A 20,778-nucleotide genomic window follows, 5' to 3' on the forward strand; every position below is an offset into this window, starting at 1 on the left:
AGTGCATTTGTAGCTAAAGTGTATGTTCCATTAGCTATTCTTAAGAGCCTCTTCTCTTAGTCCTGTCAGAGTTGTCGTCTGACCTATTCTAGAAGTCACCACCTAAACCCTGTGGATGTACTGTGGACACTTACTTGGGAACTTGTGTTCTTGGCTGAGAGCTAGTAAACGTTTCAGCTCTGTAGGGAGGAAAAAAAGAAAAATTAAACTTGAACTACCAAAACGAAAGCCACTTGATCCTAGAGAATCACTCAATGGTGAATCAAAGCAGCGTTAGATTTGTGAATGGATTGGTTTTTTTTTTTTTTTAAGATTTTATTTGTTTATTTGACAGAGAGAGATCACAAGTAGGCAGAGAGGCAGACAGAGAGAGGGAGGGGGAAGCAGGCTCCCTGCTGAGCAGAGAGCCCAATGTGGGACTCAATCCCAGGACTCTGAGATCATGACCTGAGCCGAAGGCAGAGGCTTAACCCACTGAGCCACCCAGGTGCCCTGGTATTTTTTTAATTATAGATTTTTATGTATTTATCAGAGAGAGAGAGAGCACACAGAGGGAGCAGCTGCCAGAGGGAGTGGGAGAAGCAGGCTCCCCGCTGAGGCCCTATGAGGCACTTAATTCCAGGACCCTGGGATCATGACCTGAGCCGAAGGCAGACGCTTAACCAACTGAACTACTCAGGTGTCCTAATAAATGGAATGATTTTAAACTTACCTTCCTCATCGATCAAGTAGCTTGACCCTATTCCATCAGTGTCCGTTACATCACAGGAGTAAATGCCCAGGTCTTCTGTCCCCAGGTCCTTGAAGGTCATTTTTGTCCTGTGGAACAGAATACTCTTATAAGAAGGGAAGCTGTGTGGGATCTATGATCTAGCAAATTCTTCCTTGCTCTCTTTCCATAAACATCCTCACCATTGCTTTAAGGTTACAAAATTTCATAAAATAATGAGAATCACCATTAAAGCTGACTTTATGTCAATCAAAGCTTTTCTAACATCACGTACTTTATAAGAACTGTTATTTTTTAAGGCCGACATTTGTTATTATTTTTTATATGACCAGATATAAAATATTTGTGATTTCATTCCCTTATACTAAGTATTTGAAATAGAAAGCAAAGAGCTTACTTCAGTCTCCTATCATGAAAAGGAAACCCCATTATTATGACTGAAGCAGTACATACTTGTTGCCTTTGCTTTCAACCTCTAATCGTGGAGAGTCCTCAGTGGATACATAATCTTTGGACCAGTTGAACTGAGAATTTGGAGCCATCTGATCACATTCAAAGTTCAGTGAAATTACTCCATCATCATCCACATTTACAACAACTTCTTTGGTTCCTAGAAGATCCAAAACAAGGCACTGATTATTTCCTGATAGAAATTAATGAAGTAAGAATTCCTTACTTTGGGATTCATTACTGTAACCTTAAACCAGGGCCTTGAGCCTGTGCAAGGGAAAAGCTCCAGCTGCTCACTCTGAATGCACAATCCTACTTTACAATTCAACTTTTATACTACAGCATGGAATTAAATGAATGTGCCATGTTTTTCCAGTAAAGCCAACACCATGGACAGTATTCTTTGCTTAGGGCTGAACAAAAATTGCTTGATGTGACTGAAGGTACAGTGGAAGGAGTGGGTTGGTCATAATAAGGGGGACAAGGCGGCCTGAGGCAAAAAGAAAGCTGAATGATCCTTATCAGGACCAAATCAATGACTTTTGCTTCGATAACATCCATATCCAGCTACTCATCAGGAAAGGACAGTTAAGAAATAAAGAAACCAATGGGAAATTGAAGGGGAGAAAGTAGAGGTAGTAAAAATTGCCTGTGTTCAGAGGCTTAATGTTTATTAATCATTTAAAAATGGAGAACTACATGGAAACTCAAGGCCAAGATCTTTTTCTGTCGATCAAGCAACCATAAATCAATCTAAAGGTGCCCCTCTAGATGAGAATGACAGTGACCTAAACATGACTGTTATCAAACTGTATGGAAATGGAAATGAATTTCAAGAGATCCAGATATTTAAAGAAGATTTGTTTTTAGATTTAAAAGAAAAAAATTCAGGTAGTGCTTTGAGTTCTTGTATTTTTGAGAGTTATAACAAATTGCACTGGCATCTAATTTAGCAATTTAGAGTTCATACAGCATATAAAATATTCCCATCTATGCTTAACTCCAGTTTGAAAGGTAAAATGTACACTCAAGTTGACACTCATTTGATTACCAGTCTAAACTCAGTTTGTTTCCATATGTTAGGAAAAATATATTTAATCTCATAAAGGTACAGCTTTGTCTTTAAAAGGGCATTAAAAAAGATCTTCCAATAGATACTGACAAAAGATTGAAGGTCTTCTCTCTAAATTGTGTTGTAAGAATCCAGCATCCTGGCCTATTGTGCAATAAAACTTGTCAGGGGAAAAAAAATTGCAAAACTCCTCCCAGGGGAAGGCTAATAGAAAATAGTGCCCAAACAATGTGTGGCAACATGAAGATCTTGATTCTTAAGACAGGAAGCTGATTTCATTTGTCTTTACTGATGACAGGGTGTGTGCTTCAATTATAAGCCTCTAAAAAGTGATTTTTTTTTAAACACATGAAATGCTTAAAGAAGACTAGTTCTAGAGATTTTTTAAATTATTTTTTTAAATGAAAGGGTTATTTTCACATTTGGTGATAGACTGAAATAATGATCAAATAAAGATTTAATTATACTTGAATAAAATGTCTACAATGTATTACTTTTAAGGGTGAGTCTACCCTACTGGAAGTTGCAGACCATGTTCTAGTGATACTCCTGATAACATATGACGAATCCTCATCATCCACTATTGTATAACAAAAAGTGAAAAAGTGCTCTCATTAAAACTTAAGAAAAGACTAACATGTAAGAGGGCTGAGGTTCAGACAGTATTATGATACAGAGCATGGTTGAGTCACAGAGAGAATACAAATAAGAAAATTTCTGTATAGAGGTTGACTAAACCTTCCTTGCTCTTTGCATAATATCTATTTTGGAGGCATGACAGATTTTTCATATTAATCATTCATTGTCTTCTCTGTAATCCCTTTCAAAAGGAAGTGAATCATCCATATGCTTGCTGTTTATTATATTGGAGGTATGATTTAAGTTTACAACAGAAAAAAATATTGCTTAGGTTAAGAATTGTGATTTTTTTTTTTTTTTACTAAGGTGAAAGATCTGACTTTTTTTGCAAAGGAGTCACAAAACTGAAAGAATGTGAATATCATAGTTAGCTTAGCCTTTCTCTCCATTCCACAGAGAGCCTTTGCACTGTAACATTTCATCCATCTGGAACCCTGCTCCAAACCAAGAAGTAAGGAAAACAAGCCTCTGAGAGGCAGCACTGATGTGACAAAGTCCACACACTTGTATTGCTGGACACTCAGGAGAATGTCATAGATCGTCCTTTGGAATCTATTTATATTTCACTTGAGATTATTCTAGGAAGTTGTTTGGTTGGGTTCCATCAGTAGATTAAACCTCCAAAACAGAGGGAAGTAAAAAGCCACTATCAGTAGGCACAATGAGAATAAGGAAAATGAGAGTAGGAGAGGAGGCAGAAAACCTAAATGCAGGCACAAAGACATTATTTAATAGAGGAGCAAATGGCTCCTCACCCCATAATGACATCACTGTATCCCAACACTGTACAATAAATAAGATTGATCCTTATGGCCCTGAGTCACACAGAAAAAGGTAGATAAGATTCGGTATGCTGCATCCAAGGTTGAAAAGTACATACTAAAACATGTCTAATCTATTTTACAAGAATTTTCATCAAAGAGTTTTAGAATTAATTTTAAAGTATTGATGCTTTAGCAGTAAATTCTCAGGTAAATGGAACAACTGGGAATTTAGAACAATAATCCATTGAGGTTTTTCTCTTTTTTTTTTTAATTGAGGAAAAACTGGTCTATAAGATTGTATAAGTTTCAGGTATATAACACTATAATTCAACATCTGCATACAGCACTAAAAGTCTAGCTACCATTCATCACCATACGATTGAATCCCTCTACTTATTTTGCCCACCCCCCACCCTCATTCCCCTGTGATAACCACCAATCTGTTTTCTGTATCTATGAGTTTGCTTTTGTTTTGTTTGTTCATTGTTTTAGGTTTTTAGATTCCACATGAGTGAAATCACATGGTATTTGTCTTTCTGCATCTGACTGACTTCACTTCCCATAATATCTTCAGACCCATCCATGTTGTCAAATGCTTTTTCTGCATCTATTGAGATGAACACGTACTTTTGATCCTTCATTTTGTCAAAGTGGTGTATCACAAGGATTGGTTAGCAGGTATTGAACTCTCCTTGAATTCCTGGACTAAATTCCACTTAATCATGGTGGATGATCCCTTTGAATGTACTGTTGAATTTGGTTTGCTAATGTTTTGTTTAGGATTTTTGCATCAATGTTCATCAATGATACAGGCCTGTGATTTTTTTTTTTTTTTTGTGGTGTCATCTGGTTTTGATATTGGGATAATGATAAAATGAGTTTGGAAGTGTTTCCTTCTTTTCAATTTTTTTTAGAAGAACTTGAGAAAGACAGGTATTGAATCTTTGAATGTTTGATAGAAATCACCAGTGAAGCTGCTGTGGTCCTGAACATTTTTTTGTTGAGAATTTTTTGATTACTGATTCAATTTCCTTGCTAGTAATTGGTATATTCAGATTTTCTATTGCTTCATGAATCAGTCTTGGAAGACTGTATGTTCTGAGAAATTTGTCTATTTCTTCTAAGCAGTCCTCTATGTTGGTGTATAATTGTTCATAGTCTCATGATTCTTCATATTTCTGTGGTGTCAATTGTAATATCGCCTCTGATTTCTGATTTTGTTTATTAGAGTCTTCTCCCCCCACCCCTTGGTGAGTATAGCAAAAGGTTTGTCAATTTTGTTTACCTTTTCAAAGAACCAGCTCTCAGCTTTACTGATCTTTCCCTTTTCTTTCCTAGTCTCTATTTCACTTATTATTATTCTAATCTTTACTATTCCCTTTCTTCTATTGACTTTAGGCTTCATTTGTTCTTTTTCTAGCTCCTTTAGGAGTAAAGTTAAATTATTTGAGATTTTTCTTGTTTCTTGAAGTAGGCCTGTATTGCTATGTACTCCTTCTTAGAAACACTTTTACTGCATCATCCCAAAGGTTTTGGTATGTAATTTCTATTTTCACTTGTCTCTAGATATTTTTTTATTGATTTTCTTTGATTATCTTGATGACTCAATGGTTGTTCAGTAGATTTGTTTAATCTCAAACATTTTTGTGGTTTTTCCAGTCTTCTTACAATTGATTTCCAGTTGCACAACACTGTACTCACAGAAAATACTTGATGTGATTTCAGTGCTCTTGAATTTATGGAGACTTATTTTATGATTTAACATGATCTATACTGGAGAGTGTCCATGTGAAGTTGAGAAGAATGTTTATTCTGTTACTTTTGGATGCAATTTTCTACATATATCTATTAAGTCCCTCCAGTCTAATATATCATTTAAGGCTGATATTTCCTTATTAATTTTCTGCTTGGATGATCTATCCATTGATGTAAGTAGGGGTATTAATGTCCCCTATTATTGTTGTACTGCTGTCAGTTTCTCCCTTCAAGTCTGTCAATATTTGCTTTATATATCTTGGTGCCCCTGTATTGGGTGCATATATATTTATTTTTTTAAAATATTTTATTTATTTATTTGACACAGAGAGAGAGCACAAGTAAGCAGAGCAGGAGGCAGAGGGAGAGAGAGAAGCAGGCTCTCCGATGAGAAGGGAGCCAGATATGGGGCTCAATCCCAGGACCCTGGAATCATGACCTGAGCTGAAGGCAGCCGCTTAACCAACTGAGCCACCCAGGTGTCCCTGCATATATATTTATAAGTGTTATGTCTTCTTGCTGGATTGACCTTTTTATGATTATATGCCCTTGTCTGTTATTACAGTCCTTGTTTTAAGTCTATTTTGTCTGGTATGAATATTGCTACTCCAGCTTTCTTTTCACTTCCATTTGCATGGAATCTCTTATTTCATCCCTTCACTTTCAGTCTGCATATGTCTTTAGATCTGAAGTGAGTCTCTTGTACACAGAATATAAATGGGTCTTTTTTTTTTTTTAGCCATTCTCATGGTCACTCTATATCTTTTGATTGGGAAGTTTAGTCTATTTACATTTAAAGTAATTATTGATAGGTATGTACTCACTGCTATTTTGTTAATTACTTCCTGGTTGTTTTTATAGTTCTCTCTCTTCCCTTGTAGTTTGGTGGCTTTCTTCAGTGTTATGTTTAGGTTCCTTTCTCATTTTCTTTATATATTTGCTATAAGTGTTTGCTTTGTAGTTACTGCAAACTTCACATATAACCTATGTATGTAACAGTATGTTTTGACTTCATAGTAACTTAAATTTGAACACATTCCAAAATTGTACATTTTTCTCTCACCCACACATTTTTATTTTTGATGTCACATTTTACATCTTTTTATTTATGCATCCCTTAACTAATTGTTGTGGTTTTAACTTTATTTTACTTTTTTCTGTCTTTTAACCTTCATACTTGCTTTATAAGGGATTGATCCACTATCTTTATACATTTACCTTTTCCAGTGAGATTTTTACTTTCTTATATTTTCTTATTATTAATTAGTGCCATTTCTTTTTGGTTTAGAGAAGCCTCTTTAACATTTCTTGTAAGGCCAATTTAGTGGTAATGAACTCCTTTAGCTTTTGCTTATCTGGAAATCTCTTAATCTCTCCTTCAATTCTGAAATAACATTGCCAGGTAGAAAATTCTTGGTTGGGAGTTTTATCCTTTTAGCACTTTGAGTATGTTATGCCACTCTTTCCTGGCTTGTAATGTTTCTGCTGAAAAATCTGTTGATAGCCTTATGGGGTTTCTTTTGTACGTAGTCAGCTGTTTGCTCTTGCAGCTTTTAAGATTCTCCCTTTAACTTCTACTCTTCTAATTATAATGTGTCTTAGTGTGAATATCTTTGGGTTCATTTTATTTGAAACTCTCTGGGCTTCCTGAACCCGTATGTCTGTTTCCCTCCTCAGATTAGGAAAGTTTTCAGCCATACTTCTTCAAATAAGTTTTATAGCCCTTTCTCTCTTTCTGGCTCCCCAGGATTGCAAATGTTATTCCTCTTGCTGTTCTTTCAGAGATCTCTTAAGTTATGTTCATATTTTTAAATTCTTTTTTTTTTTTTACTACTCTGTCTGGGTGAGTTTTTTTTTTTTTTTAAGATTTATTTATTTATGAGGGAGAGAGAAAGGGTGAGAGATAGCACATGAGTAGGGGAAGAGCAGAGGGAGAGACTCTTCAAGCAGATTCCCCTCTGAGTGTGGAGCCCATCCAGGGCTCAATACCATGATCCATGAGATCATGACCTGAGCTGAAACCAAGAATTGGATGCTCTACTAACTGAGCCACCCAGGTGTCCCTGTCTGCATCAGTTCTATTGTTTTATTCCAGCTCATTGATCTGATATTTGGCTTTATCCAGTCTGATGTTGAATCCCTCTAGCATATTTTTCAGTTCAGTTATTATATTTTTCAGCTTTGTAACTTCTATTTGGAACTTTCTTATATTTCCTATCTCTTTGTTGAGGATCTCACTATTAATCCATTTTTCACCTGGGTTCAGTGAACATCTTTATGATTATTACCTTAAACTCTGTATTAGGTAGGCTGCTTATCTCCATTTCATTAATGTCTTTTTCTGATGTTTTGTCTTGTTCTTTTATTTGGGACATATTCTTCTGTCCTTTCAGTTTTTTCCTGACTCTGTGTTTGTTTCCATGTATTAGGTAAATCAGCTACCTCTCCCAGTCTTGAAGGAATAGACTTGTGTAGAAAATGTCATGTGGAGCGCAGAAGTGCAATCTCCTCTGTCAGAGCTGGATTATCAAGTGGTACCCCCTGTGTCGACTGATGTACCTATGTGCAGTGGCAGATCTGTGTCTGCAGCTTGACATGGGCAGGGTTGGTGTCTGGCCCACCTGCAATGCATGGCTGAGCTGTGGTACTGTTCAGGTTTCTGAATGGCCAAGTTTGGTCCCAAACTCATGCAACTTGGAGAACAGAAAAACCCTGCTTAGTTGCTGTCTCAATTGTCTCAGTTATTGAGATTAGAATATAGAGCTATCTCATTGAATTGTTCTGGAAAATTAATTTTTGTTAAGCAGTTTACAAAGAGATCTTTTGTGAAAATATGAGTGAAACTACTATTAATTATAAAACTATTTAGTTTTAATTAATTTGTTAGCACAGTTCTTTGAATGAAGGTATTTACAAAGAGTAACTCAGTAAGCCAAGTATTTTACAATCATACTATAATGGGAGATTGAATTGAGATTGCCTTTGGAAAAAAGGTAGATTCCTCCTGTGGTCTGGCTTTCCAGAGAAAATAGCGTTTGGGGAAAATATTTTTTAAAAATTGTATGGGACAAAAAAGAATAAGTGTGAAGAATTTAAAACAAAATGATGCTCTTTGGAAAATTTAAAAGCAGATAAAACAACTTAAAAAACAACTTAAAAAGCAGATAAAAACAACATAAAAAGAGCTCACAGTTTCTTGTATCTGAAAAGGACACGTTGGCTTATATATTCCTCTTTGCATGATTAAGGAAGTAACTATGTTCCACTGGAAGGGCTAACTTTTCCACATTACAATCTAAGAGGAAGTTCAATAATGGAATTCCTTAAATAAAGGAGTTCTTAAAATATAATGGGCAAAAAGATTCTATAGCAATTTTTAGAAAGATATATGATATTCAAATGGATGATTCTTTTTATAAATGCTCTAGAAAAAACAAGAGCAAATACAATGCCAGCATTTCTTTTTGTTCCTTTTTTTAAAATTCTAACTAGTTGGTGCCTGGGTGGCTTGGATGGCTAGGCCACTGCCTTTGGCTCAGGTCATGATCCCAGAGTCCCAGGATGGGGTCCCTCATCGGTCTCCCAACTCCATGGGGAGTCTGCTTCTCCTTCTGACCTTCTCCCATATCACTCTTTCTCAAATAAATTTTTAAAAAAACCTTTGAATAAATAAATAAATGAATTCTAACTAGTTAGTTAACATAATGCCAGCACTTCTAATAGGCCCCAAACTAATCCTCGAACTAATCCTACAATGCCTGTGTAGATAGACCTGGTGCAGTGTCAGAGTTAAGAAAGGTATAGTTACAACATCCTCAAATCTTCTTTTTAGAATGTACTGTGGCCTAATTGAGTTTTTACCAAGCATTGAGCTACTGTCACTTCATGGATGAACTCATAAATATCTGAAGAGCTATATTCTCTAAAACTGATTAATGTGTGATCAAAATGGCTCAGATACTTAACTGGCAGGCAAGTCAATATGATATTCTGATGTCATAGTCAAGGCTTCCCTATGGATATACTCATCTGGATGAAAGGCTGCCCCACCCTCCAACAGAGTTGGGCTGGAAAAGTGGACCAAAATCTGTCAGGATCTAGATTTTCTCAACCTTTGAATCTGCTCAAGAACATGAAGAATTCAAGTAAGAACACAGGAGATTTGGCTATAGAAAATGAAAGAGATTATTTTGGTGTAAAAAGGATTTAAGAAGAGTTGTCTTGAGTTTGCTGCCTCAACCTTACCCTACACAAATCCTTAATATGGACAGGGGGATACCAGGTTGTGTGGAATGGCATTTTAATGGTCCCTTCAGGCTTGCCACCACACCTAGTAAGTGAATGAGTTAAGGTACAGCCCAGGGCATTTTAAAATGAATGATTTGGAAATTAACTGTCCCTCCTCTCCAAAAGATGATTAAAAAAAAATTTGAAAGCCAAAATGAAACCACAGTAAACTGTTCATATTCCCATATTCCCATAATCTGATAGGCAATTTTTCTCATATAATTTAGTCTTTTACATCAGCATTAATAGATCCTTTTTACAAGTTTTAGTTATTTGTCCTTTTCCATGGGGTTTGTGTGTGTGCACGTGTGTGCATGTGTGCGCTCATGTCATGTTTAAAAACCCAGAGAGTGGGACAGAATAGAAGCAGATAGAATTGAATTAATGTAATTAGTCCTCGTGATACTTAGCTCCCCTATGTTTAAGACCAAAACTGCTGGTTGACCTACCACTTTGGTACCCACATCGTGGCCTCCATTACAGAATATCTAGGGTTAAGTTTACACACTGTGGCTATAAAACAGAGTTATACTCACTGGCCAAAACATGTAGTCATTCATTATCTTTTTCATTTAATAAATGACTACAACACACCAGGTACCAGGCCCTCGCATACAGGAAGAAAAGACACACAGTTCCTGTTTTGAAGTAGCCCACAGTGTAAATCAAAGTTCATAACCCTGCTTTCATGCTAGTATTACCCAAGTGGCTAAACAAACAAAAATGAACCTATGCCCAGGCTCAGTCCTGGAGATTCTGATATAATTGGTCTGCAGTGGAGTCTGGATGGAGTCAGTATTTTTCAAAAAAAGTTCCTGGCATGATTCTAATGTACAGCAAAGGTTGAGGATTACTGTTTTAATGGGTGAAAGAGAACAGTTAATAAACAAATAAAAGGGAAATGTTCTAAACGAAGCCAGTTGAGCAGAACAGCCAGCCTGGCTTCCTATTCTGAATCCTTGAAGACTCCACCTCTAAGTGACCGAGCACACGTTTACATTCTCAGCCCTGCCAGGTGCTATGACAAACCAGTTTTCAGAAACTGGAATTGGTTAGGAGGTTGTCAACTCAATCATTCCTTCTAGTGTTACATTCTTCTAACCTGCCTTGCTCCTAGTGACCAAGTCCTAACTTCTGGCAACTGAAGTTAGGTTGGGACTCTGCTTTGTGTTTGGGCCCTCCTCTCCATCATCTGAATTCTCTGGCTGGCTGCTGAGTCTCTGGTAAGAATACCTACAGCCTGTACCACCAGTCATTTTTTTGTCCTCCAGATCACCTGCCACACCTTGGCCAGTCTTTCTTTTATCTTCCATCTGATCTGGCTCGCCTTGCCTCTGCCTCCCCCTCTGCCCCAGGCTTGATGCAATCAATACAGATACCATTTGAAAACTATCAAATATCAAGATTAGGATTATCTTTTATATACTAAACAAATACACAATAAATATTTTTCAGCTTATTCTTCTTACAGGCTTTTTTTTTTTTTTTTTTAGCTTAATTACATTTCTTGGTAAAGCCTGATACACTTTTTCTGGATCCTCATCAGCAGAACAACTGGACATTCTGGCAGGGCCTGAGCTACATCTGCTGGCATACTTATTGACTTCAAAGGGAGATCAGTGATCCTCTAACTCTGGTGGATTAAGTTAACTTTCAACTCAAATTCAGATTACACTTGCGATATTGTGTTAGACCTATCTGAGGCTTGCTGTTACATGATGAGCTTTATTTCTGAAATTTTAATAACACATTCCAAAAGAAGTCGTTCTTCTGCAATAGCAATCCAAATTTCACATTCCAAATCTTGAAATTGATAACATGCCTCCCCAAACCTGCCCTATCCATTCTAACATATAATAAATAACTAGGCAAAAGTAAAATATTGGTATTTAAGAAAATTATTAAATACAGTCAACTTTATGCTACAGGTAAGTTTTTACAAGGACTTATGAAACCCCAGTTTACCGCCTATTCAGGTATGAGAAATATTTTATGAACATCTATTATAGCTCTCATCACACACCATGTTGTAAGTTCTGAGTTTTCCGTATAGATTGTAAGCCGGGTATACAGTGATGATATCATATTCCTCTGCTCCTGTTGCCTACACATATTGTGCTAACATATCGTAGCTGCTTAAGAAATGTATGTCCCAAGAATGAATGTCCCTGTTGCATATGAACATGCCCACATGTCTCCTGGGTTTTGGTGTTCCTTCACGGTGAAGGACTTTGACTTTGTGCATCCCAGAGTTCTTTGCTAGGCTGTGAGCCAAAGAGTGGCTCCTGCTGTTTTGTGGTTCAGTGTCTGCAGCTGTTCTTTGTAGTTATATTCTGGGAATGGAATGGCCACAAAAAATAACTTCCAAATCAGTGAAACAAAACTCTTCACCCACAAGCTCATCAGATCATTTTCTGATGGTAAAACTTCTGTAGGGGTAGTTTTATTAATGTCATGCCTGGCCACCTGCCATTCTGAGGCTATTGATGAGAAAATAAGAACTCAATTTCACCTTCCTTCAGTTAATCAGATTTGGAATCCATTGCATCAAAGGTGCTTTTAACTGATCCATGATTAGGTTAAGAGTTTACCTCTTTGGTGACCTAAATGTTCTTACAAGAGTCTGCAGTTGTATCTTTTTGCACCTGCATTTGTTTCTATTTCTTTACAAGTGGCAACCTTAGAGTCTGATTCCTATACAAATATATATTCTGGTATCTTCACCTGTTGCCTTTTATCTGGTGTGTATGTGCCTAGCGTTGTCCTGTTTTCTCATGGAATTTTACAAAAGGTACTTGTAATGAGGTGTGGCACTTTATCCAGACAACTTCTTCACTTGTGTATAAGGTCATTTTTCACACCCAGGTCTTAGAGGGCAGTTTTAAGAGTAGTTGAAAGTAGGTTATGAAGTAATAGGATGAGGGTAGATACTTCCTAAAAGGATACTTTTGATATACTTTTCAAGTAATATGCAGGGAAAGCAAAAGTTTCTGTAAGGAAACTTTCCTTATCATAAAAATAAATATCACATTATATATCTACTCTTTATTTTAATCTGAAAATCGATGTGGATTGAAGTGAACATGCTTGGACTAGAATGAAGGCAAACTTAAAATAGCTGGTTAATACTTTTTTAATCCTCTCTCATTTCAAATGTTTCTTTTAAAGTTGTTTTTATTGATTTATAATTGGCCCAATATTGTATTAATTTCACATGTACAATGTAGTGATTCAATATTTATGAACTGATCACCTTGATAGGCCAAGTTACCATCTGTCACTTTACAAAGTATACAAAGTGATTGCCTATATTCCCTATGCTGACTATTATAGTGCTTTCTTTAATGTAACTTCTATGAACTGAAATATGTAATAACTTTGAAAAGCAATAGAGATTAAATGGGAAGATAAGTAATTATTATGTCATAATCTGAAACTATTTGCACAGTGAACATTGTAAAGTTTGTTCACATAATAAAGGGGAAGACTGTCTTCCCTAGTCCAATCATGGCATCTCTTGAAACTGGAAAGTGAAAGTTTCTTCCTTTCTATAGATCATCCAGTTAAAACTGCTGTTAGTTTTACCCAGGAGTCAGCAAACTACGGCCTGCAGGCTAAATTTGGCCCCTTGCCTCTTTGTATGACCTGCAAGCTAAGAATGGTTTTTATTAAATAGTTGAAAAAAAAATCAAAAGAAAATTAATATTTCAAGGCATGTGAAAATTACTTAAAATTTAAATTTCACAATACATGAAATATATAATGCATATAACTGGCACAATAAAGTTTTACTAGAACACAGCCATGTTCATGAGTTTATGTATTATCTATGGCTACTTTGGTTATGGCAGAGTTGAGTATTGTGACAGAGCTGAAAATATTTACTGTCTGGTCCTTCACAGAAAACATTTGATGACCCCTGGCTTAACTTAATAGATACAATTAAATAAATTCTGCTTTTGTTTAAGAATCATGCTTGTTCACTGGGCTATTCAGTTCCTACAACTGGGAAAATATTCTTATAGGACTTAATGGCCACAGTATAGTGACAGAATAACGTCCTAGGAATGTATACTTGAAATAGTCCAGGAAACACACTTTGACCAAGAACTTCCCCATTTTTAGGTACCAGAATAGCCCTGAATCACTTCAAACCTGGCTGATTCCTGTCCTAAGAGCGCCTGTGATGCAATAAACGATTCACGTCCGCAGGCCAAACTTACCAGCTATTCAGATAGCATACACTAATAATTTTGAAAATTAAGAAAAACATAGAAAGTAAGATTGAATGTTGCTCTGGTATCTTACACAGATGAGATTAATCTTAATGAAAGTGTCAAAGCCCACCTGGACGGGTTTCTGCCACAACAGGCCCAGCAAGTTCCGATGGTTTACCAACACCCGCCTGGTTGACAGCTCGGACACGGAGCACGTAGCTGACACCCTCCTTGAGGCCTTGTACCTGGAAGAAGCAGGAACAGAAGTGATGGGTGTTCCGTGTCATTTGAACAGAGGTGCTCTTTCTGTGCACAGACGATTTTGTTGTACAGCTCAATTTCTCCCATTCGTGGAACTCTATCTCCTGTCCTCACTTAAGGTTACTGGACTAAACTTTTTTTTTCAGGTAAAACTTTTCAACATGTACATGTTTTTCTCCACTTCAGGCTTGAAATGTTTCTGAATATAAAACATCCAGGAGAGTGAATCTGTATCACAATGGGTATGAAGATTATAGGACATCTCTGCTTCTTTATGCCTATATTGTTTGAATTTTTCATCATAGGCATGTGTCTGTTTTATAATCAGAAAAGTCAATAAGTCTGTTTTCACTTTAAAAACTGTGGACAAACTCTAAGATAATTTCCTTACAGAAAATTAACCTCCTGGTTTGTGGGGCACATTCAATCTCAGCGTCAATCTCTCTCCCTCTCTTCTATATTCGCCTTTCTTCTCTTTCTTTCTTCAAATGAGAATTTAACCATTCTTTGATATGTTTAAACTCTATCATTTTTTTCTTCCCACCCATATTTTCTAGGCTGTTGGTCCCCTCTGCTTGGCTTCTTATCCTTGTTTTGTTTGCCCTGAGTCAAGCCCAACCTCAGCTCTTGGGATCCTTTGCTGCATCAAGTTGAAAACTTGGAAATTATTCTGGCCATAAATATACACCATCACCATCGGATGTGTCTGACGTTTTTTTTTAATGTTCTTTGGGGGTTTCTTTAAATCTAGAGGCCTCCTGACTCATTTGGATAACCAAACAGCATGCTAAGTTCCTGACCTTCCTTCACCTTTTTCTCTTCCCCATGAAATGCAACCTTTCCCACCTCCTCAAGGTTTTGTAAGAGGTTAGAGAGCTCACTGGCATATGCTAAGATGAGTTAATGGTGTGTTTAAAGGTCATCTCTCTTGGAGGACATATTTATATTTTTTATGGGGACAGTAAATACCCCAATCCTGGAGAGAAGCTGACAGACAGTATGGACTTTAGTCCACAGTGGCAGGTGAATGGGAGAGAACGTGTAGAGCATGTATACTCTGAGAATCTTCCAAGGCCCACCCTCTAGGCAGTGGCTTATTCTGGCAACAGGTAGGGCTGCAAACTAAATGCAGTGTGCTGTTTTCTGTATGACTGTGGTGAAGCCACACTTCATTCTAAGTAATGAGTCAGAATCATATTCCCCACAGCTTCTGAAGCCCTAGTGTGGATTCAGGGTCTCCAGGTGTCACTGCTGACATAGGAGAAAACATTCTTTTGAGATATCCATTTGTTACAAGTGAGATTCAGTGGCTTTAGCAGAATAGTCACTGGCAGATAAGTTAGGAATTTGTTCAGTTAGAACACTTTAGAGCAATCTGGAAGGCAAAGATGTGGATAAGGGTGAGGATTAGGTCAAGAGTTGAGTGAACCCATTCCACTAGCCTCTGAGAGCTCAAGTGAGCACAAGCATGGGAGAGCCCATGAAGTGAGACAGTGCATGACTCAAAGGAATCAGCAGGTAAAGCCTTGCTGGCATGAATGCTATGAAAATAACACCCTCAAATCAAAAACCATCCTCTAAAATCAATCAATCAATCAGAGGAAGAAACAAGAAAGTCACCTTTCTAAAACTGTGAGTAACCAAAATGTGAGGTGGGTAGTTGGAGGCAAGGAAGAAAAGAAGAGAGAGGAAGGAGCTCGTGGATATTTTCCAAAGCTATGCTAAGGGATTCAGGTTAAATATGACCAAATTGCTTTAAGAATTAGAAATTTTGCCCAATCCCAACCACTATCAAATGGAATCTTACCAGAAGCCCAATATAGGAAACAGACCACAACAGAAATGTTGTGTTTTATCTTGCTAACTTTGAAGTTAATAGTACTAGGGGACCAATTCTTCTTTTTTAAAAAAAAAAAAAAGGTTTCTCAAAATATGAGCACTGTCTTACCCTCAGGTACGTGTTCTTAATAGCTGCCTTATTGAGTCCTCGCCACTGGTCATCTTTGGCATGGGCCTCCTTCAAGTCCACAAAGTAACCCGTGACGGGAGTCCTTCCCGAGTGGATAGGAGGCTTCCACTGCAGAACCAGGGAGGTTTTCCTGACTTCATTATATTTGACATTGTGTGGGGGTCCTGAAAAATAGAGAGACAGATCATGACATAGCCGACAAAATGCAAATACGTGTAAATCTAGAACCATATCTGAAGTCTTAAAGCTGAATCCAGTGTTCTTTTGTGAAATCTACTATTTGTGTAGAAATAGGTATTTTGTGGTCATTTTGTATCAAGTTTCCTCAATGGCTCTACATCAATCTACTAAGTCCCTTTATGGGCAAGGTGGTTACAGTCAATTCAAGGTGCCCCCCAGAAGCTGGATGAAAACTTACCTTCAAGGGGTACTTGGCCTTTTGGTCCTCATCTTTTATCAAAAACAGTTTAATTTGGTTGCCGATTCAGTTTCAAATTATTTTTGGATAGTAATCTGAAACTTCCCCTAACTCTCAAATTAGGATGAAGAAAGCAACTCTATTTGATGGCATATGAATATAGATAGTAATATTTCTTTTACAGGAAAAAGGAATATGTTATAAAATATTTCCCTTCTAGAGGGAAATCTTTCCCATAAAGCATATATTCCATCTATGAGTAAAAACAAACTATAATTAGAGTTTACAAAGAACTTTCACCAAAACAAATACAATCAAGCCTATGGGTCTCAGCTAAACATTGCTAGGTATTTTATATTTATTTATTCATTCATCCTTAAGACAACAGAAAACTCAGAGAAGCCAAGTAACTTGACCAACCCGTTCAGGAAGAAAGCCAAATGTCCTCCCTGCCCATGTGCTCTTTGCACTCTTGGGAATCCAAACTACAAGCGACCTCCCACATCCTTCCATGACCACCAGCTGCTATGTAGGTGATATATTTATTTTCTTTTTTCCTGACCTTTTTTTTTTAAATAACTGATTTCTAACCAATCAATCAAAATCCCCTGAACTAACTCACAGTGCCCTAAAAGCCAGCTACAAACACAGCCTCCACCATGCTATGCTTTGGCATTTTGCAAATTGATAGCTCAATATTTATGGGGCCCTGTCCCTTGGCTTAATGTGTCATCCCTGCCTTCCAACAAGGTAAGAGGTTTAAATAACATGGTAATATATTTAAATAATAATATCAATGCCTTATAATAGCATGTCATGTTCTGTTTTACAAAGGACTTTTAAATCATTTTCTTGTGCCATCCTCAGACTCCTGTGAGGCATCCAAACAGGTAGCACTTATCCTGCAATCTCTTTTGCTAACTAAATCTCTTTCAGTCAAGACATCTTCCACAGGCCTGCTCAGAATTTCTTAGTTTCTAGTTACTCATATTTTAACTTTATTCAGGAATTGCAAGAATTTAAAAACAGATCCACTTTTGTGTAGGTGAGATAAAGAGCTTAAGAAATACCAACTGGCTTAAAGAAGGTGCATGGAAAGGCAGCATATTTGCCTCATATATTTACTGAAGCTGAGTGAGTGCTTGAACTTCTCTTGGGTTTCTCTTGTAATCTTTTTATTCACACTTGATGGAGAAGTGATGTGAACAGAAGCTCTCTAAGCAAAGGCAAAAATGATGTTTCTTCAAGGGCACTGGGTTTCAAGTAGAGGAAGGGGGTGGCATCAGAGACAGGGCTGGATCTACCCAGTATACTCCAGTATGGCCTTGTGTATGTTGAATATTAAACCCAAGTGGGAGAATCAAGTCATCCTGTAGCACTCGTTGGGTCTGTGAAATTGGTACCATTGGAAGCAAAATAAAATCACCCACCAAAGACTTTAATGTTGTTTGAAACTTAATGGCTTAGTAAATTTATTTGCATTCAATTTTTTAATTTGTTCAGTGTTGTTGCTGTATGTGTTTTAAAAAGCACAGGTAAGTGTTTCTACAATTCTCCCCATTTTCTTCCCTGTTCAGTCAATCATTCACTATGGCAACCTCCAAAGGAGAATATTTCCAGCCAGGCTGAGGAACTTTATTGTGATGCAGAGTTGAGACAAAAGTGTAGAGAGAGCAGAAGGACTAAAGAAGTAAGTGGAGGGAAATAGGTGGAGCAAGTCCAGTACTTAAGTCCTGGGCAGGGATGTTAAGTACACCTTCATAATATAACAAAGGGCTAGCAGCAAGGGAGGAGAGAGACAACAAGGAAGAGGAGCCACATTGGCTGAGCTTGGAGAGAGATATTTGGGGGAGGTTGATAAATGGCATGAGAATATGTAAGAATTAGGGAGTACAGGAAGAAGTTTTGAGACATTTTGTTGTGGGATACGAATTAGATGCCCTTCGATGGTCTTTAAGAAGCACAGACAAAAATCAGAATTCCTTTTAAATGATCATGTGGAACTCGGATTTTGTGCTTCTGTTAGTCTTATTCCAAGCAGAGGTATAACTATGATTTACTTGGAATACAAGCACAAGAAATTATAGTCATTTTATGTTGGTATTTATATTTATTATTTATTATTTATATTGGTATTTTTATTTAGTAGGATTATAAAAATATCTCAGGTAAACATAAGGGGCCAAGAGAGTGCTTTTCTCTTAGAACTATCTATAAGGTACTTGAATTTACTTCCAAGTTGGAGGTTCTTTTGGAAGAAACTCCAATGGTTTTCATGGTTTACCTGGAACAGCAATGGTCCACTCTTCACATTTGAAGCATGCACTTACTGCTGAGGGCTCTCCCAACCCGGCGATGTTCATGGCTGCCACTTGGAACTGATACACCATGTTTTCCTTCAAGTTGCTAATCTGCAACATGACAATATCTCAGAGAGTGGATGTTGATTCAGGCTCATTTATTTAAGTTGTTCAACATTTTATTTACTTACCCACTGTGTTGGATACATCCTGAAGTGACCCCCAACGAGTCATACCCTTTTGTAATCTATTCCCCTTCAGTGTGGGTGAAGCCTGTGACCTGCTTCCAACTAAGAGAATATGGCAAAGGTATTGGAATATCAGTCCTGTGATTTTAGTTCCATCATATGGAAAAGGAGAGGGGATATTACAGATGTAAAATTAAAGTTCCTAAAAAATTAAAGTTCCTAATCAGAGGATTTTTGAGCTTATCAAAAGGGAGATTATCCTGGGTAGGCCTGATTTAATCAGATTAAAACTCTCAAAATGGGGTCTGGGACTTTCATGATGAGAGCACTGTCTTGACAGCCTTGAAGAAGCAGATGCCAGGTTGTGAATGGCCTACCAACACACAGTTGGAGAAGGGCAGCCTCTAGAAGCAGAGGGCCTCAGACTTACAGCTGAAAGAACTGAATTCTGCCAATAACTGTATCAGCTTGGAGGAGGACTCAGCTCCAGAGGAGAATGAGCCCAGCTGACATCTTTATGAGACCCCACGCAGAAAATCCATCTAAGCCATGTCTACACTCCTGACTCATGGACACTGTAATATAATAAATTAACAGAAAATTAGGGCTTATATAGATGAAAATTACAAGAATTCTAAGATAGGAATCAAAATATTCAAAATCTTGTCATTTTTTTGCTCCTTATTGAGTGACTTAATGTTTTCTATATCCCTCAGAAGAAATTCAGTTGTGGTAAATATATGTGATGAAATAATGAATGTGAAAACATTTGCAAAATAGAAATGATGGAATATATTAGTGTGGAAAAAATCTATGGACTATACACAATCCTTTGAGCATTAAAAATGCTTAATAATTGGAGGTGCCTAGGTGGCTCAGTCAGTTAACTGTCCAACTCTTGATTTCAGGGTCCTGGGATCAAGCCCTGTGTCAGGCTCTGTGCTCAGAGGAGTCTGCTTGTCCTTCTCTGCCCCTCCCCCGCTCATGTGTGCAGGCTCTCTCTCAAATAAGTAAATAAAATATTTTTTAAAAATGCTTTAAAAAATGCTTAATAAATGGAGGCATTGATATAACCAGCTGAGTTAACAAAGCTTACCTATTGTATGACTTAAAACAAGGCAAAACAAGTATGTTTCTATGATCCAGTCTACACCTGATTTGATCACGAAGTCATAAGTTCATCTGCAAGAGGGCTTGTCATGCCAGTTATTTAGGGTATAAGGTGAATATAATGGCTACATGTTATGGTAACAGAATAATACAAACTCCATTTTTGATTCATACATACATGCACACACATTCCCTTTAAGAACTTGGGAAGATCTTTTTAAATAAGAAGAAACCATCATGTAGATAACTTGGATCTAAAATTACTTTATTCAGGTACCAAGTCTGTTTTGGGCCTCCATTAGTATGACTAAACATTCTAGTTTTCCTGGGTCCTGGTTTAAGGATGTAGGCAGTGATAGTGTTGAAACTAGGAGAGTCCTAGGCAACCTAGGAAAAGTTGGTCATTCTAGGCTTAGGTGAAATATTGTAGCATGGGACTTCTATTTCTGGCAATGGTGAACTAGGCTATAGAGATTGTCTTGCTAAAAAATTCAAAATACTAGATAAAAATATCTTTTAAAAATCTTTTCAAAAGCATCAAATTAGTGTCCCAATGTTACAGAATTATCAGGACAGAATAAACGGAAATAGGGAACCAAAAAAAAAAAAAAAAAAGGA

The 20,778-nt window shown here is 37.1% G+C and overlaps 1 protein-coding gene across 2 annotated transcripts in view; it reads right to left on the bottom strand.

Annotated features, from left to right (window-relative positions):
- Window positions 1-20,778, bottom strand: part of MYOM1 (myomesin 1) — a 152,822-nt gene that overhangs the window by 27,747 nt on the left and 104,297 nt on the right. For both annotated transcript variants that reach the window (XM_080820935.1, XM_080820934.1), the window contains 6 exons: window positions 18,847-18,973; window positions 16,124-16,308; window positions 14,045-14,159; window positions 1,184-1,340; window positions 713-819; window positions 135-179 (listed from right to left, as the gene is read on the bottom strand). In XM_080820935.1, the coding sequence (XP_080677061.1) occupies window positions 135-179; window positions 713-819; window positions 1,184-1,340; window positions 14,045-14,159; window positions 16,124-16,308; window positions 18,847-18,973 (736 nt within the window). The remainder of the gene's footprint in view (window positions 1-134; window positions 180-712; window positions 820-1,183; window positions 1,341-14,044; window positions 14,160-16,123; window positions 16,309-18,846; window positions 18,974-20,778) is intronic.

This window comes from Martes martes (assembly GCF_963455335.1).
Source record: "Martes martes genome assembly, chromosome: 13".
NCBI lineage: Eukaryota > Metazoa > Chordata > Mammalia > Carnivora > Mustelidae > Martes > Martes martes.